The 14933-nt window shown below is 34.5% G+C and overlaps 1 protein-coding gene across 5 annotated transcripts in view; it reads left to right on the top strand.

Moving 5' to 3' along the window:
• Positions 1 to 8792, top strand: part of PTBP2 (polypyrimidine tract binding protein 2) — an 83226-nt gene extending 74434 nt beyond the window's left edge. For 3 of the 5 annotated variants that reach the window (XM_065908233.1, XM_065908215.1, XM_065908245.1), the window contains exons 10-14: positions 1373 to 1406; positions 1825 to 1917; positions 6730 to 6946; positions 7052 to 7129; positions 7292 to 8792. In XM_065908233.1, coding sequence (XP_065764305.1) covers positions 1373 to 1406; positions 1825 to 1917; positions 6730 to 6946; positions 7052 to 7129; positions 7292 to 7424 — 555 coding nt within the window. In that variant the 3' untranslated portion in view covers positions 7425 to 8792. The remainder of the gene's footprint in view (positions 1 to 1372; positions 1407 to 1824; positions 1918 to 6729; positions 6947 to 7051; positions 7130 to 7291) is intronic. The other 2 variants (XM_065908238.1, XM_065908224.1) reach the window with 1 other exon arrangement.
• The last annotated feature ends 6141 nt before the right edge of the window (positions 8793 to 14933 follow it).

Raw genomic sequence — 14933 nt, 5'->3', positions numbered from 1 at the left:
TTTTTATGTACATTCATTAGTCAAAGTATTTTCTGTGTGTTTCTACTTCCAAATAAAATCTATGTACTTGTTTAGGTAATACTTTATTTCTGTAACTAGTCATATCTCTTTATATATATATATATATTTTTTTAACCTAACTACCTATTTTTCCTAAGAAAAATATGGTGAAGTACTGTAGTTTGGCTTTTTATCTTTTTGTTGTTCTCAAAGGCAAATATCTAATTTGCAGATGTAACTGTAAAACAATTTTGCTCTTTGCCTTTTCTAATTATTTGCTTGTTCATTTCATGCTTATGTGTCATTGCATTTTTTTAAATCTTATTTTATGTGAACTACTCTAATACATTTTTCTTTGAAGGTTCTTCCAAAGATCTTGACGAGGCACTCTTCCAGTCTTTCTTAGTAATTTTTTCTTTGCAGTTATTAGTCATTGTCTTCTAAAAATATTTTTCAACTTTACCTCTCCCCAAACCCCTCCCACCCTGTTAAATAAAATTTATTGCTGAGTTATTTTCTTTAGTTGTACATTTTATGTCTGGTATATTTTATTTTGATTGCTATGGAAGCTGGTATGAAATGTGGGAAGCTCTATGTATCAGTTTATGCTGTCTAATTTGAATATTTGTTTCATTTTTAATTGGCCTCTGTTAATACGAACATTAAGCTATTTTATCATTTAATACTATAGTCATTCACAGTTGTGCATGCTAAAATGTATGAATCAGAGTGCCTTTGTTTTTCTTTTTAAGAATTTTGCCTGCATTTCATAACCAGCCATGCTTATGCAGTTAAAAGTTCAAAGTTTAAAATTCCTATGCATGTTTTCCTTCCCTATGTTGAGATGAAATGCTGTAATTTACTCTTTGATATAGATGTACTTTACCCATATTTGTCTTGGATGACTACATTTTACTCAGTTTTTCTTGTACAGTACATAAACCAACCATTTTCTGACCAAATCCTGCATTTCCTATGTACTGACCTATATTTTATTTTTTTTTTGTTCCCCGATTCCTTATTTTTTTCTTCTGCATTGCTGTTTCCCTTCCCCATTTCATCCTTTTCCCTGTGTGTTCACCTTCCCTTTCCTTGTCTTTTCCCAAATGCCCATTCCCTTCCCTGTCTTATCCTTTATTTTCCTTGTCCTTGTCTTCATTCCCTGTCTCCATTCCCTATGTTCATGCTTCTGTGCTTGAACAAATGTTCCTCGGACCAACTTGCCCCAATTAACCGCCTTGAACCATGATCCATGACCACCTCACCATTCTGCGGGAACCACCCTTCGTTATGGATGATCTGTTCATCTCCGCTCTTCCTCGACTCTTCTCTCTTCTTGTCTTACGCTGCTTGCTCTTCTCTCCTTCTAAAGATGGTTACGCCCCAAAGTCTGTTTACCCTCTTCGGTATGTTATTGTTAGCACTATACTTTTATTATTGATTTGATTTTTGTTTCACCTTAATTCTTATTTGTAGCTAGCACTTTGGCTTAAAGTTGAATAGTAAATCTTTTGCTATTTTTCTTTGCTATTTAAAACTTTCCATAGACACAAAATTTGTTTTAATGCATGCTGATTTATTTTGCATGGTCTTTAATTTAATATCATTCACATAGCTTTGAGGGTTTATCAGAAATTATTCTTTTCAAAATTCACTGTTCAAAATCTTGATCTTCTTTATTCATTTGTGAGAATGATAAGTTTGAATGAGTGATCATGTTGATGTCTGAATGTTTCATTAATATGTCAGAAAGATAATATTTAGCTGACTTGCACATAAAAATTAATTCCATTTTTGGATTACCTCTCTGTGACTCCAAAAAAGGTGTTTATGGAGATGTGCAGCGTGTGAAGATTTTGTACAATAAGAAAGACAGTGCTCTAATACAGATGGCTGATGGAAACCAGTCACAACTGGGTAAGATTAAACTATGTGTCATCTGTATGGCTTCAATCTGATTTCAAATGTATAATGTAAACCTGTGAATAAAAACAAACTTCTTTATATCAGTAAGAAACCGTTTATTAATAGCCAGGGTTCACAGTGTCATGTTAATTTTCACATTTTAATGTGAATAGTTGTACATGATGAACATATTTGTATTTTTGTGCTATTCTCTTACCATTTCTTGCTTGGAGTTTAATGGAAAAAGATTTTGCCTTCAAGATTGAAATAACAGTTTCACCTAAGAATTATGATACACGTATTAAAAGATTCTATGCATTTTTCATTTCTGGTTACTCCCTATAATTGAAGTTAACTGTTTATATAGTCCATAGAATCCAGATTAACGCCATGTTAATTTTAATTCTTCTAAGGTCATTTGAAAGTATTTGACTGAACTTAGAGTTACTTGAAGTGTATTTTAGAGATACCAGTTTACTATAAAATGAAAAACTTAAACCAAGTGCCCCACTTTAATCCTTTTTGGAACCTTAAAATGTACTTCAACAAATTGCACTTAGATTATTAGATAAATAATTGATAACTTAATTAACATCTCATTCAACTTCATATACAAAGCCAAATCACATAAATCCAGAAGGTAGTTGCATATTCACAGTATGATTGACTGCAAATGTCAGTTTGATCTTAGCTTATAATTCTGTTCATTAAGATTCGGGGATGATGGTACCTTAGACCATGTGTATTCACATTATTAATTTTGAAATTTACCATTTTTGGTGTAAAACTAGTGTATTTTTGCTGTTATATCCAGTGAGACTCACAGACTAACAACATGATAAACCAGACCTTTTAGTCTTTGACTTCAGATAGAAGTTTGAAATTCAGTTTCTTACCAACTGTTAGGGTAGCCCAGGCAATGTATTACCAGCAACCCACACCAGTACTCTTGCCTGGGAAATCCCATTACCAGCAACCCACACCAGTATTCTTGCCTGGGAAATTCCATGGACAGAAGAACCTGATAGGGTATAGTCCTTGGTGTCGCTAAGAGTCAGACACAACTGAGCGACTTCATTTTCAGTTTTCACTTGCATGCATTGGAGAAGGAAATGGCAACCCACTCCAGTGTTCTTGCCTAGAGAATCCCAGGGACGGAGGAGCCTGGTCGGCTGCCTCTGTGGGGTCGCAGAGAGTCGAACACGACTGAAGTAATTTAGCAGCAGCAGCAGCAGCAGCAGGCAATGTGTAAAATTTTACATATCTGGCTTTCAATTTAAAAAAATGGAGATGTCTATCTTTAGTGGAAATTATATAAAAGTGCTGATTGTGTCGTCGTGTGTCTGTGTGTGTGTTAGTTATGCAGTTCTATATAACTCTTTGTGACTCTATGGACTATAGCCTGCCAGTCTCTGTCCATGAAATGTTCTTGCATGAAATGCAAGAATACTAGAGTGGGTTGCCACTCCCTTCTCCAGGAATATTCCTGGCCCAGGGATCAAAGCCAGGTCTCCTCCTGCCTTGCAGGCAGACTTTTTACCATCTGAGCCACCAGGGAAGCTGCTTGATTATGTCATAGATGCCCATTATTCTTTTCTTCTTTTTCTGCTTATGTACACTTCTGTACTCTGGTTAGGGATAGTCATTGCCATTATCTTATGTACTTTATAAGAAGTCTTTTACAGTGTTTCATAGTTGACAAAGCATTCTCAAATTTTTATTTCTTTTTTCTCACTGTGTGAGCTGTGGGTGGTTTGTTGTTCAGTTGCTAAGTTGTGTTCAGTTCTCTGCACGCCAGGCTCCTCTGTCTTCCGCTGTCTACCGGAGTTTGCTCAAATTCACGTCCTTTAAATCAGTGATGCTATCTAACGATCTCATTCTCTGCCACCCCCTTCTCCTTTTGCTTTCAGTCTTTCCACATTACCCTTATAAATAAGGGATACACAGTCATTGTGGTTGAAAGTACCTGTTCATCAAATTCTTCCAGATACTTTTTGGTTTTTTATATAAGGACTGTTTAAATAAGTGATGCTTTAATTTTTACTATACTTGTATTAGTCTGCTTGGGCTGCCATAGCAAAATACAACAAACTGAGTGACTAAAAAAACAGAAATTTGTTTTCTTAAGTTCTGGAGACCAGTAGTTAGGTGACAACAGATTTGGTTTCTGGAGAGGACTTTTCTTCCTGGCTTGCAGACTGGCTCCCTTCTCCATGTGTCCTCACATGGCCTTTCCTGGGAGCCTTCCTCAGCTTCTAAGGTGCTGATATCTTTTCCTGTACTTACAAGGGCATCAGTCTTACTGGATTAGGGTCTCACCCTTATGACCTCTTTTAACCTGAATTCCCTCTGTAAAGGCCCTGCCTCCAGATAGTCACATTGAGGGGTTAAAGCTTCAGTATATGAAGTTTGGGATAATACAATTCACTGCCTAACAGTATTTACTTACATTTTAAAATCTTTTATGGCTAATTTTTATAAATTATAAAAGATAAAATTTTTATCTTTTCACTAAAGCTTTGCTTACTAATATAGCATGACATAGATTTTGGACTATATGTAGTGGCAAATTTCTCATTGCTGCTAGGTTAGATTTTGCTTTCTTGAAGTATATGTCCATAAAAATACGGACTCACACCATTAAATCCTTTAAAACACAAATCCTGTGCAAAACTAGGATGTGCTATGAGAAAAAATAAGTGAAACTTTTTTTAATATGATATACTTTGTTTATGGACTCTGTTCTTTTTGGTTTTCATGGGCCTCTTTTTGAGAAATACTCAATTGTTTTATTATATAAGCAAATATTTTTATGCTCAGAAAGTAGTATGGGAGAAATAAATGGCAAGGTATAGTCAGTAGTATTCAAGTGTGAATGGAATTATTGCAAATCTTAAAGGCCCTGTTAAATCATTTTAGACCAGAGTTTTAAAATTTGCAAACATTAAAGATGTTTCCATTTCTACTATAGCCTATTTAACTAATATACTAGAATTTTCTTAAATTAGGTAGTTTAGGAATAATAGAATTTGTAAATTATGTTTGAAATAGTATACTGATCTTCAATGATTAAATGAATTCTAAGTACCAAAGAGTAGTTCTTTGTTAAAATAATTATTTCTCCAATTCATATTTTCAAGAACTACTTACAAAAGAGCCTCAACTGTTTTTAGATCATGTGTACTTGCTATCTCAAAAGTATACTAAGTTTTTTATAATAGATCTTTATCTACTCTCTAGCAAAATGTGCTATAGCGCGAGTATTTATAATATACAGCAGTGTTAAATATATTTGTCATGTTGTACGTTACATCCTTAGTACCTCTTTGTCTTATAACTGGGAGAGTAAATTTGTGTTTACAAATTAGGGAAGCTATAAATGAAAAAGATTTTTCAGAATGGTACCTTATACTTTTATAGCATTTTCCTTTTCAGACCTGTTTTATATTTAACTGGTTTATTCTATACAAGTAAGTATGACAAGATGCATGGATTTAACAAGTTCTGGGTATCTCCTGTGTCAGACTGTGTACTGTAGTGTACTAATCAAATTAAAAACATTTGAGAGTAGGGATTTTGTTCTCAATTCCCTGCTCTTCCATATTGCCCTTACCTCTCTGTTGTTAATACTCTAATACTTTGATTTGAGTAGTCAAATAGGCATTCAGTTTAGCTAAACTATATGACTTATGACATGGTTTTCTTCAGTTGTGACTACTTGAATAAAACATAAAACATATAACTGTTCTCTAATCTCAGACCAGTTCATTTAGTTCAAAAGTAACCCAGCTGCTGCCTCAAGAAGTAGGCATGTGATGTTCTGTGTTTAGGCACTGTGCTGTGTGCTGGGGTAGAGACACTGGTTCCTGCTTTCATGTATCTTACAGTCTGAACGAGGATAATAATTAAAATGTGTTGAATTTATAAAAAGAAATAGAACTGTATGGGGACTATCTAGTAAGGTTCTGAACCTTTTCTGAAGAGTGAAGAAAGAGTCCTCTTTAGGAAGTAACACTGACGAATAGCTTAGGAAAGATAGTGAAGGAGATAGGAAATTGTTATAAATAGAAAAGCATGCATCAGGCTAAAGATAAAATACTAGTATTTGTTTAAAAAAAAATGTTTTGTACACCTGAAAACTTAAGTACAAGGAGGATAGTACTAAGATACTATAAGTTCCATGAGGGTCAGGATGGTTCTTATCTTACCATTTGATTTTCAACACTAAAATGTTACTAGTATTATAAAATATCAATAAAATATTTATTTCAGGAGGCTTTAGAAAGATGTTAGGGTCAGACTGAGAAATGTAGAAGATAAGTTGAAGAATAAGTTGAGTCTTCATCCCTAAGGATTTTAAGCAGGTAGTGATACAGATTTGTATAGAATGGGGGAACATAGAGAAAAATCCAACAAGACAAATTGGGAGACTGATTTGAGTTATACAGATAAAAAGTAATGGCAGTGGAAAGTGTAGAAATAGATGAATTTGAGGGATAATTAGGAGGAAGGGTTTCATAGGACTTGGCAGTTAGGATATTGAGCAGAAGGGAGAAAAAGTTAAAGTTTCTGGGGCATTATCAGCAGGCCTGTCAAGGAAGATACTCATTCTGGATTTTCATTCTATGAAAGAAGCTGGCTTCTTTGCCTCAGTGCCTTGTTGAGTGCAAATGAATTTGTTTTGTCACCAGTGGCTATTGTAAATTCGTGATTTATTTTAAAACCATAGCAAAATTAGGTATTTCAACTATTCTAAGAATTACTGTAATATTTTTGCTTTGAATGGTGATATTGTTTATTAATAGGCATTCTTCCTCTTTATAGCCATGAATCATCTTAATGGACAGAAGATGTATGGAAAAATTATTCGTGTTACTCTGTCTAAACATCAGACTGTACAACTACCTCGAGAGGGACTTGATGATCAAGGGCTAACAAAAGATTTTGGTAATTCCCCATTGCATCGTTTTAAGAAACCTGGATCCAAAAATTTTCAGAATATTTTCCCTCCTTCTGCAACCCTTCACCTATCCAATATCCCGTAAGTATTAAAGACGGAGTAGTTTATTAAGGATATACATTTTAGGGATAAAATATAAAATTTTTTAATAATGTTTTTACTCTTTTTTCCATCTAATTTTCCCAGTCCTTCAGTAGCAGAAGAAGATCTCCGAACACTGTTTGCTAACACTGGGGGCACTGTGAAAGCATTTAAGTTTTTTCAGTAAGCAAGCTTTTTTGTCTTTAAATTAGTGACTTGATAGAAGTAAAAATTTTCTTCGAGTAGTTGTTTTCATTTCTAGATATCTTTTGATCCAGGAATGAGCAAAAGTATTTAAGCCATTCTGATTTTTATGAAGTATCTAATTTTATAATTTTGTTTCAGAAGAGATCACAAAATGGCTCTTCTTCAGATGGCAACAGTGGAAGAAGCTATTCAGGCCTTGATTGATCTTCATAATTATAACCTTGGTGAAAACCATCATCTGAGAGTGTCTTTCTCCAAGTCAACAATTTAAAAAGGAGGGGAGATGAAGATTGAGGGTGAATCACATTGTTTGGTGTCATCACCTATTGACTGTTCAGAAAAGTGGGGACCAGAGTTTGATTTTTTGTTGTTTTTTTTTCCATGCTGTTATCATTCCTTGGTTATAAAATGAAATGGCGTATGTAAAGGCAGAGTTATTAACTGCTCTCTTTCATCTGTTCTGTAGGGAAGCCATTTTTGTCTGTTTGAAATTTTAGTTTAATTTTACTTTCCTTTTTCAACTTAGTTGACATACGTGCCTTAAAAAGGAAACTAGTGTTGCTATTGTGCATTTACTAGAAAAAAGGAATTGGTTGTCTAGGGCACATTGTTAAATGGGAATTAACAATATGTTTAGGCAGGGGTGTGTAAAAAGGTTAAGTTTTTTTTTCCTCCTGCTTGGAACTTATTTTGAATTATTGGCTTGTCATATTTCTTTATTTAATCAGATAAGATACATGATACTGAAAGAATAAAGCAGCTTTTTTTTTTTTTTTTTTTCAGTTTTTACTACCTTAGGCTTTATTGCTTTAAAAAAACATTGGCCTTTTATATCTCACAATTCTGGTCTAGATTCAGTTATGAATGTAGGCATTAGTTAAAATTAACAAGATGCAGAGTATTACTTTCTTAAGGCAACAAAGTGATTTCTGTAAGTTTGAGCCCTATGTGGAAAAGCATTGTGGAATCTTAACCTTTTTGTACACACTCTTGTGGGACGTATCATATAAATGTCAGCACTAAGTAATGTCTTGTTTGTGGCTGAATATTTTTCGTAGATGTTTTTGAAGTTGACATGACTTATGTGCATTTAAATATATATTGCCATCCTTAGTTTGTAATTAAGATTTGGAATATGGTTGTGGATTTCTGAGCATGTGCAGACCGGTCTAGCTAGTTCAGGAACTGGTGCATGTATTTTTCAAAGATAAAAGAAAGTGTACTGCGAAAATTTGCAGGAAGATTAATTTTGTGGCAGTTTTCTAAAACTGACAACCAGGTGGGACCAAAGTTTATGTGCCTTTAGTCTTAATTTACCTTGCATTGTAATATTCAGTTTTAATAAATCTTCAAAATATTTTGTATTTAGGAATAGATCTGACTTTAATAAAAACATGGCTCAGAATCTACAGGTCAAATTAATTTGAACAGTTCTTGTCAATCTGAATTGTTGATTCTGTTTAAATGACCAATACTTTTTTGAAATTGATGTACTTAGTTTCAAGATTCATAGATTCTGTTATCTATGTAGACAGAATGGTCATGTATATTTTCTATTAGTTGAGTTTTTACATCTTTAGAAATGTAAAATTCAGTATAGTTTGAAAGCGGCACAATTAAAAATTAATTTTCTAACAAAGTTGGGAGGTTTGATGGTTGTTTAATTTCCTTTTGTGTGTACTCTGCTTACCTCTGTAGCATGCTCAATAAACACTTCTGTAGCTCTGTACTCACCTCTTCTGTCTTTCTCTGCTGCCTTTTCTCTCTCTTTGTTTTCACTCCACTGTGCTTCTGAATTCATGTTTATTCTCTGCCAGGGTGGGAAAGGAGTAATAGTAATACAATTCTATGACTTTATACCTTAAATAAATCTAGATGCTGTGAAAATATACCAGCTGTTTTTTTTTTTTTTTTTAATTTGAAAAATGGTAACTGCTTTTCAGGAGGACACATATTAAGCATTTCCCACCCTGTTACAATCTACTGCTTTAAAGACATAACTTTTATTGTATCTTGTTAATTCTTTCTATCTCTTTTGTTGTTGTTGTTTTTTTTCCAGTAGACTTCTGCACTAATAGATCTTTTGGATTTGCCATGCTCTCTTGCTGCAGTTTCATCTTTCATCTTTTGTGTCTGCTAAAGATTTCCTACTTTGTGAGTTTTAACAAAAGATACTTGATATTACTGAGAAGAAACAGAATCACACCATCTGCTTTTGCTTTGGGTGGGAGGGAAGATGCACATTAGGGTATTTAAAAACTAAAGGGTAATTTGTGATATTACCGTTTTCACTTTTTAAATGGTTTCAGTTAGGGTACTATTTTGTATTAAAATATTTTGGGGGGGGTCACTTTTGTCAGTAGTTAGGCATATTGGTGTCAGATAACTTTGCAGTTACTCATGTTCCTTAAGGTTGTTCTGTTATAACTGACAAATATGCAAAACTCACACGTGAGGGAAATTAAAAACAAATGAAGGAGTATGCAGCACCTTTCATTGTGCTATATTAATGCAATAATTAGTCATCTCCAAAAAAGAGTCTAGTAAATAAAAATAATTGTGTACATTTGAGTTAACATGAGGGTGATTTGAAAGCTAAGTAATCAAATTTTTTTCAAGTATCATTGTAGTACAGAAGAACTCTAGCAACAGTAGATGTGCCTAATATCAATTAAAAAAAAAAAAAAAAAGCCTGTACCATGAATGACTAGTAATTGAACAGTTTCTTCAAGTGAAGTTTTTCTCAGAATGATTGGGGCAGTAGTTGAAATATCTGAAGTGAAGTGAAAGTCGATCTGTTGTGTCCAACTCTTTGCGACCTCCTGGACTGTACTCCTCCAGGCTCCTCTATCCGTGGAATTCTCCAGGCAAAAATACTGGAGTGGGCTGCCATTTCCATCTCTAGGGAATCTTCCCAACCCAGGGATTGAACCCCGGTCTCCTGCATTGCAGACAGACTCTTTACCATCTGAGCCACCAGGGAATCAAGTAGGTGCTACCCCTTTTCAGATAGTCCCTTAACGGCGGTGGGGATTGGCTTGTAAGAAGAAAACAGAGGTCCTGAAATGTGTGTGGGAAATGAGGTTGCTTCCTTACTGAGCTGGGAAGAGGTCCCATTGTCTCTGAGGGGGGAGTGACCAGAAACCCAAGTTTTTCCTGCATAGGAGTAACAGCTTTCTCCAGTGCACTCCAGTGCAACCTTCCTTCCAAAGTTCAAGCCCATGAAGTGGGAGTTTTGACATTCTAGAATATTTTCGTATATTAACTCAGTCCTTAGCATATAGTAAATTATTTTAAGTGTTAATGTGAAAACAGCTTTGTCCTTGTCATTATTACCACTTAGATGCCTCTGTCTTATTTCTTAGATATCTCTAAGATAAGAGGAGTGAACTAGCTAACAGTGACCTGTTCTTAAGATACACTGCTTGTTCGTAGAGGCCTTTCCTTGAATATTAAAGAGAGAACTTGATTTTTTTTTTCTACAACAGAGAAAAATTGATTTATTTTTTACATAAAGATTTTTTTTAAATACCTACTTGAGGAATGGATTCATGTATATTTAATGTTAGAAATCTAATTTAGTATTTGAAAGCAACTAAGAACACCCTAGCTTAACAAGGGATAATAAGGAATCATTATATTTAGTTAACATTAGAGATATTAATACTTTAGAGGCATTTTAACTTCAAAATATAATTTTAAAATTAACCTTATGAATTTTATTAATTATGTGGTGCTTAATTTGTTCATTAGTTCTATTTTGGGTCACCATACAGTTTGAAGGAAAAGGACAAGTTACTTTTCTAAGTCTTAGTATCCCTTATGTATTTATACAAAATGTAGGCAATAAATTCTGCTTTTCCCACCTCACAGGGTACTGTGAAGCTCAAATAGTATGAATGAAGAAATACTATGCACTTGATAAATTTGTAGGAGGAAAAGTTGCAATGCCAGTTTCATGTCTTCCAGATCGAGTTACCAGCAATAAATAATACCCTGATGTCTTTCTTTTAGCTACAGAGGAATATTTTCATGTTTTTAAAAAGTGTTGCTTCTGGTAAAGCAAAAAGATGTAGAAAGCAAGTCTATGATGCATCCCAAAGCCAAATGAAAGGAGACTGGATTTAGCCTTATATTTCCTGTTTGAATTATTTGGTAGCCCAGTAATAAAACCATAGATACGTAATTGTGAACTTCATTAAAAATTAGATCTTCTATGTACACACCTTTAAAGGCCGCTGCGCAACTTTAACACTTGACGTCCTGGATCGCTGTGAGAGGAAAAGGTGGTCTCGTGAGCAGCTCAGACGTCAGGATGGCCTCACTGCCTTCATGTTTTTAAATAGCGTAAATCTGAAAGCATGGTTTTCATTCAGGAGAAAAGGATATGGAACTGTTCAGGGAAATTGGACATACATGGGTTTCTATTTTGGCTAAATATCTGTTACAAGAAATATTCAGGAGAAAAATCTCAATTTTAAGTCACAGGATTAGAGTATGTGTACCAATTATCAAGACCTTTAATTTTGGAGTTATTCTTTATTTTCCTAAATACATTTATTCCCTTTATCTTTGTTTTATATTTTACAGATAATGTACAAATGTTAAAGACAAGAAGAGGTTGCCCCACATTAAAGACAAAATGAAGTATTCAAATATGCAGAAAAATATGAAGAGCATATAATAAACACCTGTGCACATTTACTCTTGCTGCCTAATACTTTCCATACTTTGTGTAATTTTAATATATGACAAAACAGATTGAACTGACATCATTTTTGTACTCTCTCTGATCTTAACCCCCATATACCCCTTCTACAGGTAATCATTACCTTGAATTTACCTCAGTGGTTGTTTTCAAAAGGAATCTGTTCTGTAGTTTATGGCTTTAAAAAAAATACTGCAAAATTTATGTTTAAATGGTACAATATTTTGTTCAGCACTTTATAATTTTTTTAAGATTAGGGTGTCCGAACATTAATGGCTCCTTACCAAATCTTATGACATTTAACCAGTTTTAAGATTTTTAAATCAATTCCTTCAGTAAATACTAAGTTTTTTGAGTCTCAAGTTTCTTCTAAGGCAAAGTTGTGAAAAGTAAACAAGAAATTTTTGTGAGATCCTCAAATACAGACATACCCTTTCTAGCTTTAGATTATAGCCGCCCTTGGTGCAACTTAATGCTTCCCTCTCATTTCAATGGACAGAAAGAGTATTCGCCTTAATTGGTGTTAGTGCTTAGAAAACAGTAACAAACCTCCATCATTCAGCTTCTGTTACCAACTAAATGTTTCTTGTTGTTCTATTCACTTACCACCCGTATTAGCACAAATCCCAGGCATATTACATCATCAGACTTTCTGGGATATTTTCCATGTCATGTTTTACTCCTGCTCATAGTTGCAATTGTGTAAGAATATCGGGGCTAGCCAAGCTTGTCAGCATTACAATTTCTTCAGATCTTAGAACTTTGCTACTCAAAATGTTGTCCCTGTACTGAGGGCAATTAGTATCACCTGGGAGTTATTAGAAACTCAGACTCTCAACCTTGTCTGTGACTTACTGAATCTGTCTTTATAAGATTGGCAGGTGTGACCCATCTGGACGTTAAAGCTCTATGCTGGTAGAACATTCTTTTCAGTTCAGTGAAAACCAGCTTTTTTCCTTCTTGTGAAAAAATTACAAAGAAAATTTAACAAGTTATTTGAAAGGCCTGTACTGTTAATAACACTAAGGAATAACTGTAGAGCTGAAAAGGACCCTAGGTATATGGTTTTAACCTGTAGTTGAGGTAGGTCAAAGGAATAGTTTAGCAACACGTTTGTATTGACTTATCTGTAATTAGAATACAGGTCCCTGGGTTTCCAGTTCAGTCCTATAATGTGGTATATTAATTAAAGGAGATAGAGACCTGCTGTTATTCATAAATTAAAACTACTGGAATTCAGATTCAGTGTGCAAGTTAATAGGTAAATAGCTAATAATAGTAATCAATGATTTTTTTATTTAGTAATAAATCCCAAGTTCATGAAAGATCTTCCACATAAGTTGATTTTGTTGAATGACTTGAAATTAACACTCTAAAGCCCTGTCTCTATTACATCATGCTTGCATTTGTGTGTGCTCACTCAGTCATGTCCGACTCTGTGTGACCCCGTCGACTGCAGCCTGCCAGGCTTCTCTGTCCCTGGGATTTCCCAGGCAAAAATACTGGAACTGGTTACCATTTCCTTCTCCAGGGGATCTTCCTGACCCAGGGATCCAACCTGAGTCTTCTCTATCTCTTGCATGGGTCGGTGGGTTCTTTACCACTGAGCCAAGTGGAAAGCCCCTATTACATCATATGGTATAATAAAATGACCCTTGAGTCATTTTGGTAAATGGACAGCTTGCCTATTCATTGGGCTTCCCTGGATTCATTGAGTGCTGCTTCAATTCCTTTCTCCACTCCAATGAATAGCAAAGTTCTACAGTTGAAATACCTAAGCTTTATTGAGTGATGCTGCTGATACTCTTGAGTTAGAGCCGTGATATATAAATTCAGCTGTGCCATACTATGCTTTCAGGGGCTATTACCCACACCCTTAACATAGTTTTTCATGTTCTTGTGACTTACCAGTTTTCTCCATTGTCTTGCTGAGTATTTCCTGCTTAACCACTCCCATTGCTCTCTCAACCTTGCTACTGCTTTAGCTATCACTTATATTTATCTTTCTCTTCACCTTTCATCTGTCTCTTCTTTGCAGCTAATTTCTTGCTCCTGTGACTTATGTTTTTATAACCATAACCAATTAAAGTCTTTTCAGTTGGTTAATGAACTGATAAATGATATTGCATTGAATGTAACATTCAGATGTTCTGTTTTTGTCTAGTTCAGCTTAAAATCCTTCCTTTTTAAAAATTTTGTTTTTTAACTTGTGGTATTATAACAATTCCAGGTGGTAGAAACCACCAAAGTATCCGGAAATCTGAAGTATTAATGTATTTATCGCTAGTGTGTTCAGTGCTGGTGGAGGAGAATTTGTCAAAAGAATTGGGGTTAAAGAGCTCCCTATCAGGACACTTGTAAAGTTCTAAAAGGTGGTTCCAATTCACTCAGTCATGATTCATAGAAGTTAAAGTGCATATGTTCAAAGGAATAATTACTGTTGTTTCTTAAAGATGTAAGTAAAACAGCCCCATGAAGAGCATAGTTACAGGGCAGTAGTTGTCTCTTGCCTAAGTTTGGTGTTTTGTAATTATAGATGCATTAAATTATAACTTTTTTCTTCTGGAAAAAGCATAGGCATTGACATTAGACTAAACTATTCAAAGACCTTTTTCTGCTACCCAGTAGTTATGAGACCTTTCAAAGCCTTGATTTTCTCATCTGTAAAAGAGAGATAATATCTACCTCGTATAGAAAGATGCCCTGGAAAAGGAAATGGCAGCCCATTCCAGTGTTCTTATCTGGGAAATCCCATGGGCAGTGGAGCCTGGCGGACTACCGTCCATGGAGTTTCAAAGGAATCATGCTTAAGAAGATAATGCCCAATAGTTTATTTTATAGTTTTTGTTAGTCATACTCTCCTGAGCATTAGTTTCGAATTTTGGCATGGTATTTATCTTTCTTGAAATAATAGCAGCATTAATTTCAACCAGTCATGAATACTAAAAATATTACACTCTGTAACAGTGGTATATTTATTGCTAAATCAATATATAGATTAACAGCACCAGCAATAAAACATGGCAAATGTTAAAATATTTTCAAAATAAAAAGGATTATTTTTAGTTTTAA

The sequence above is a fragment of the Muntiacus reevesi genome, chromosome 1 (genome assembly GCF_963930625.1).
Source record: "Muntiacus reevesi chromosome 1, mMunRee1.1, whole genome shotgun sequence".
In the NCBI taxonomy this organism is placed as follows: domain Eukaryota; kingdom Metazoa; phylum Chordata; class Mammalia; order Artiodactyla; family Cervidae; genus Muntiacus; species Muntiacus reevesi.
This window is presented reverse-complemented; position numbering and strand designations above follow the sequence as displayed.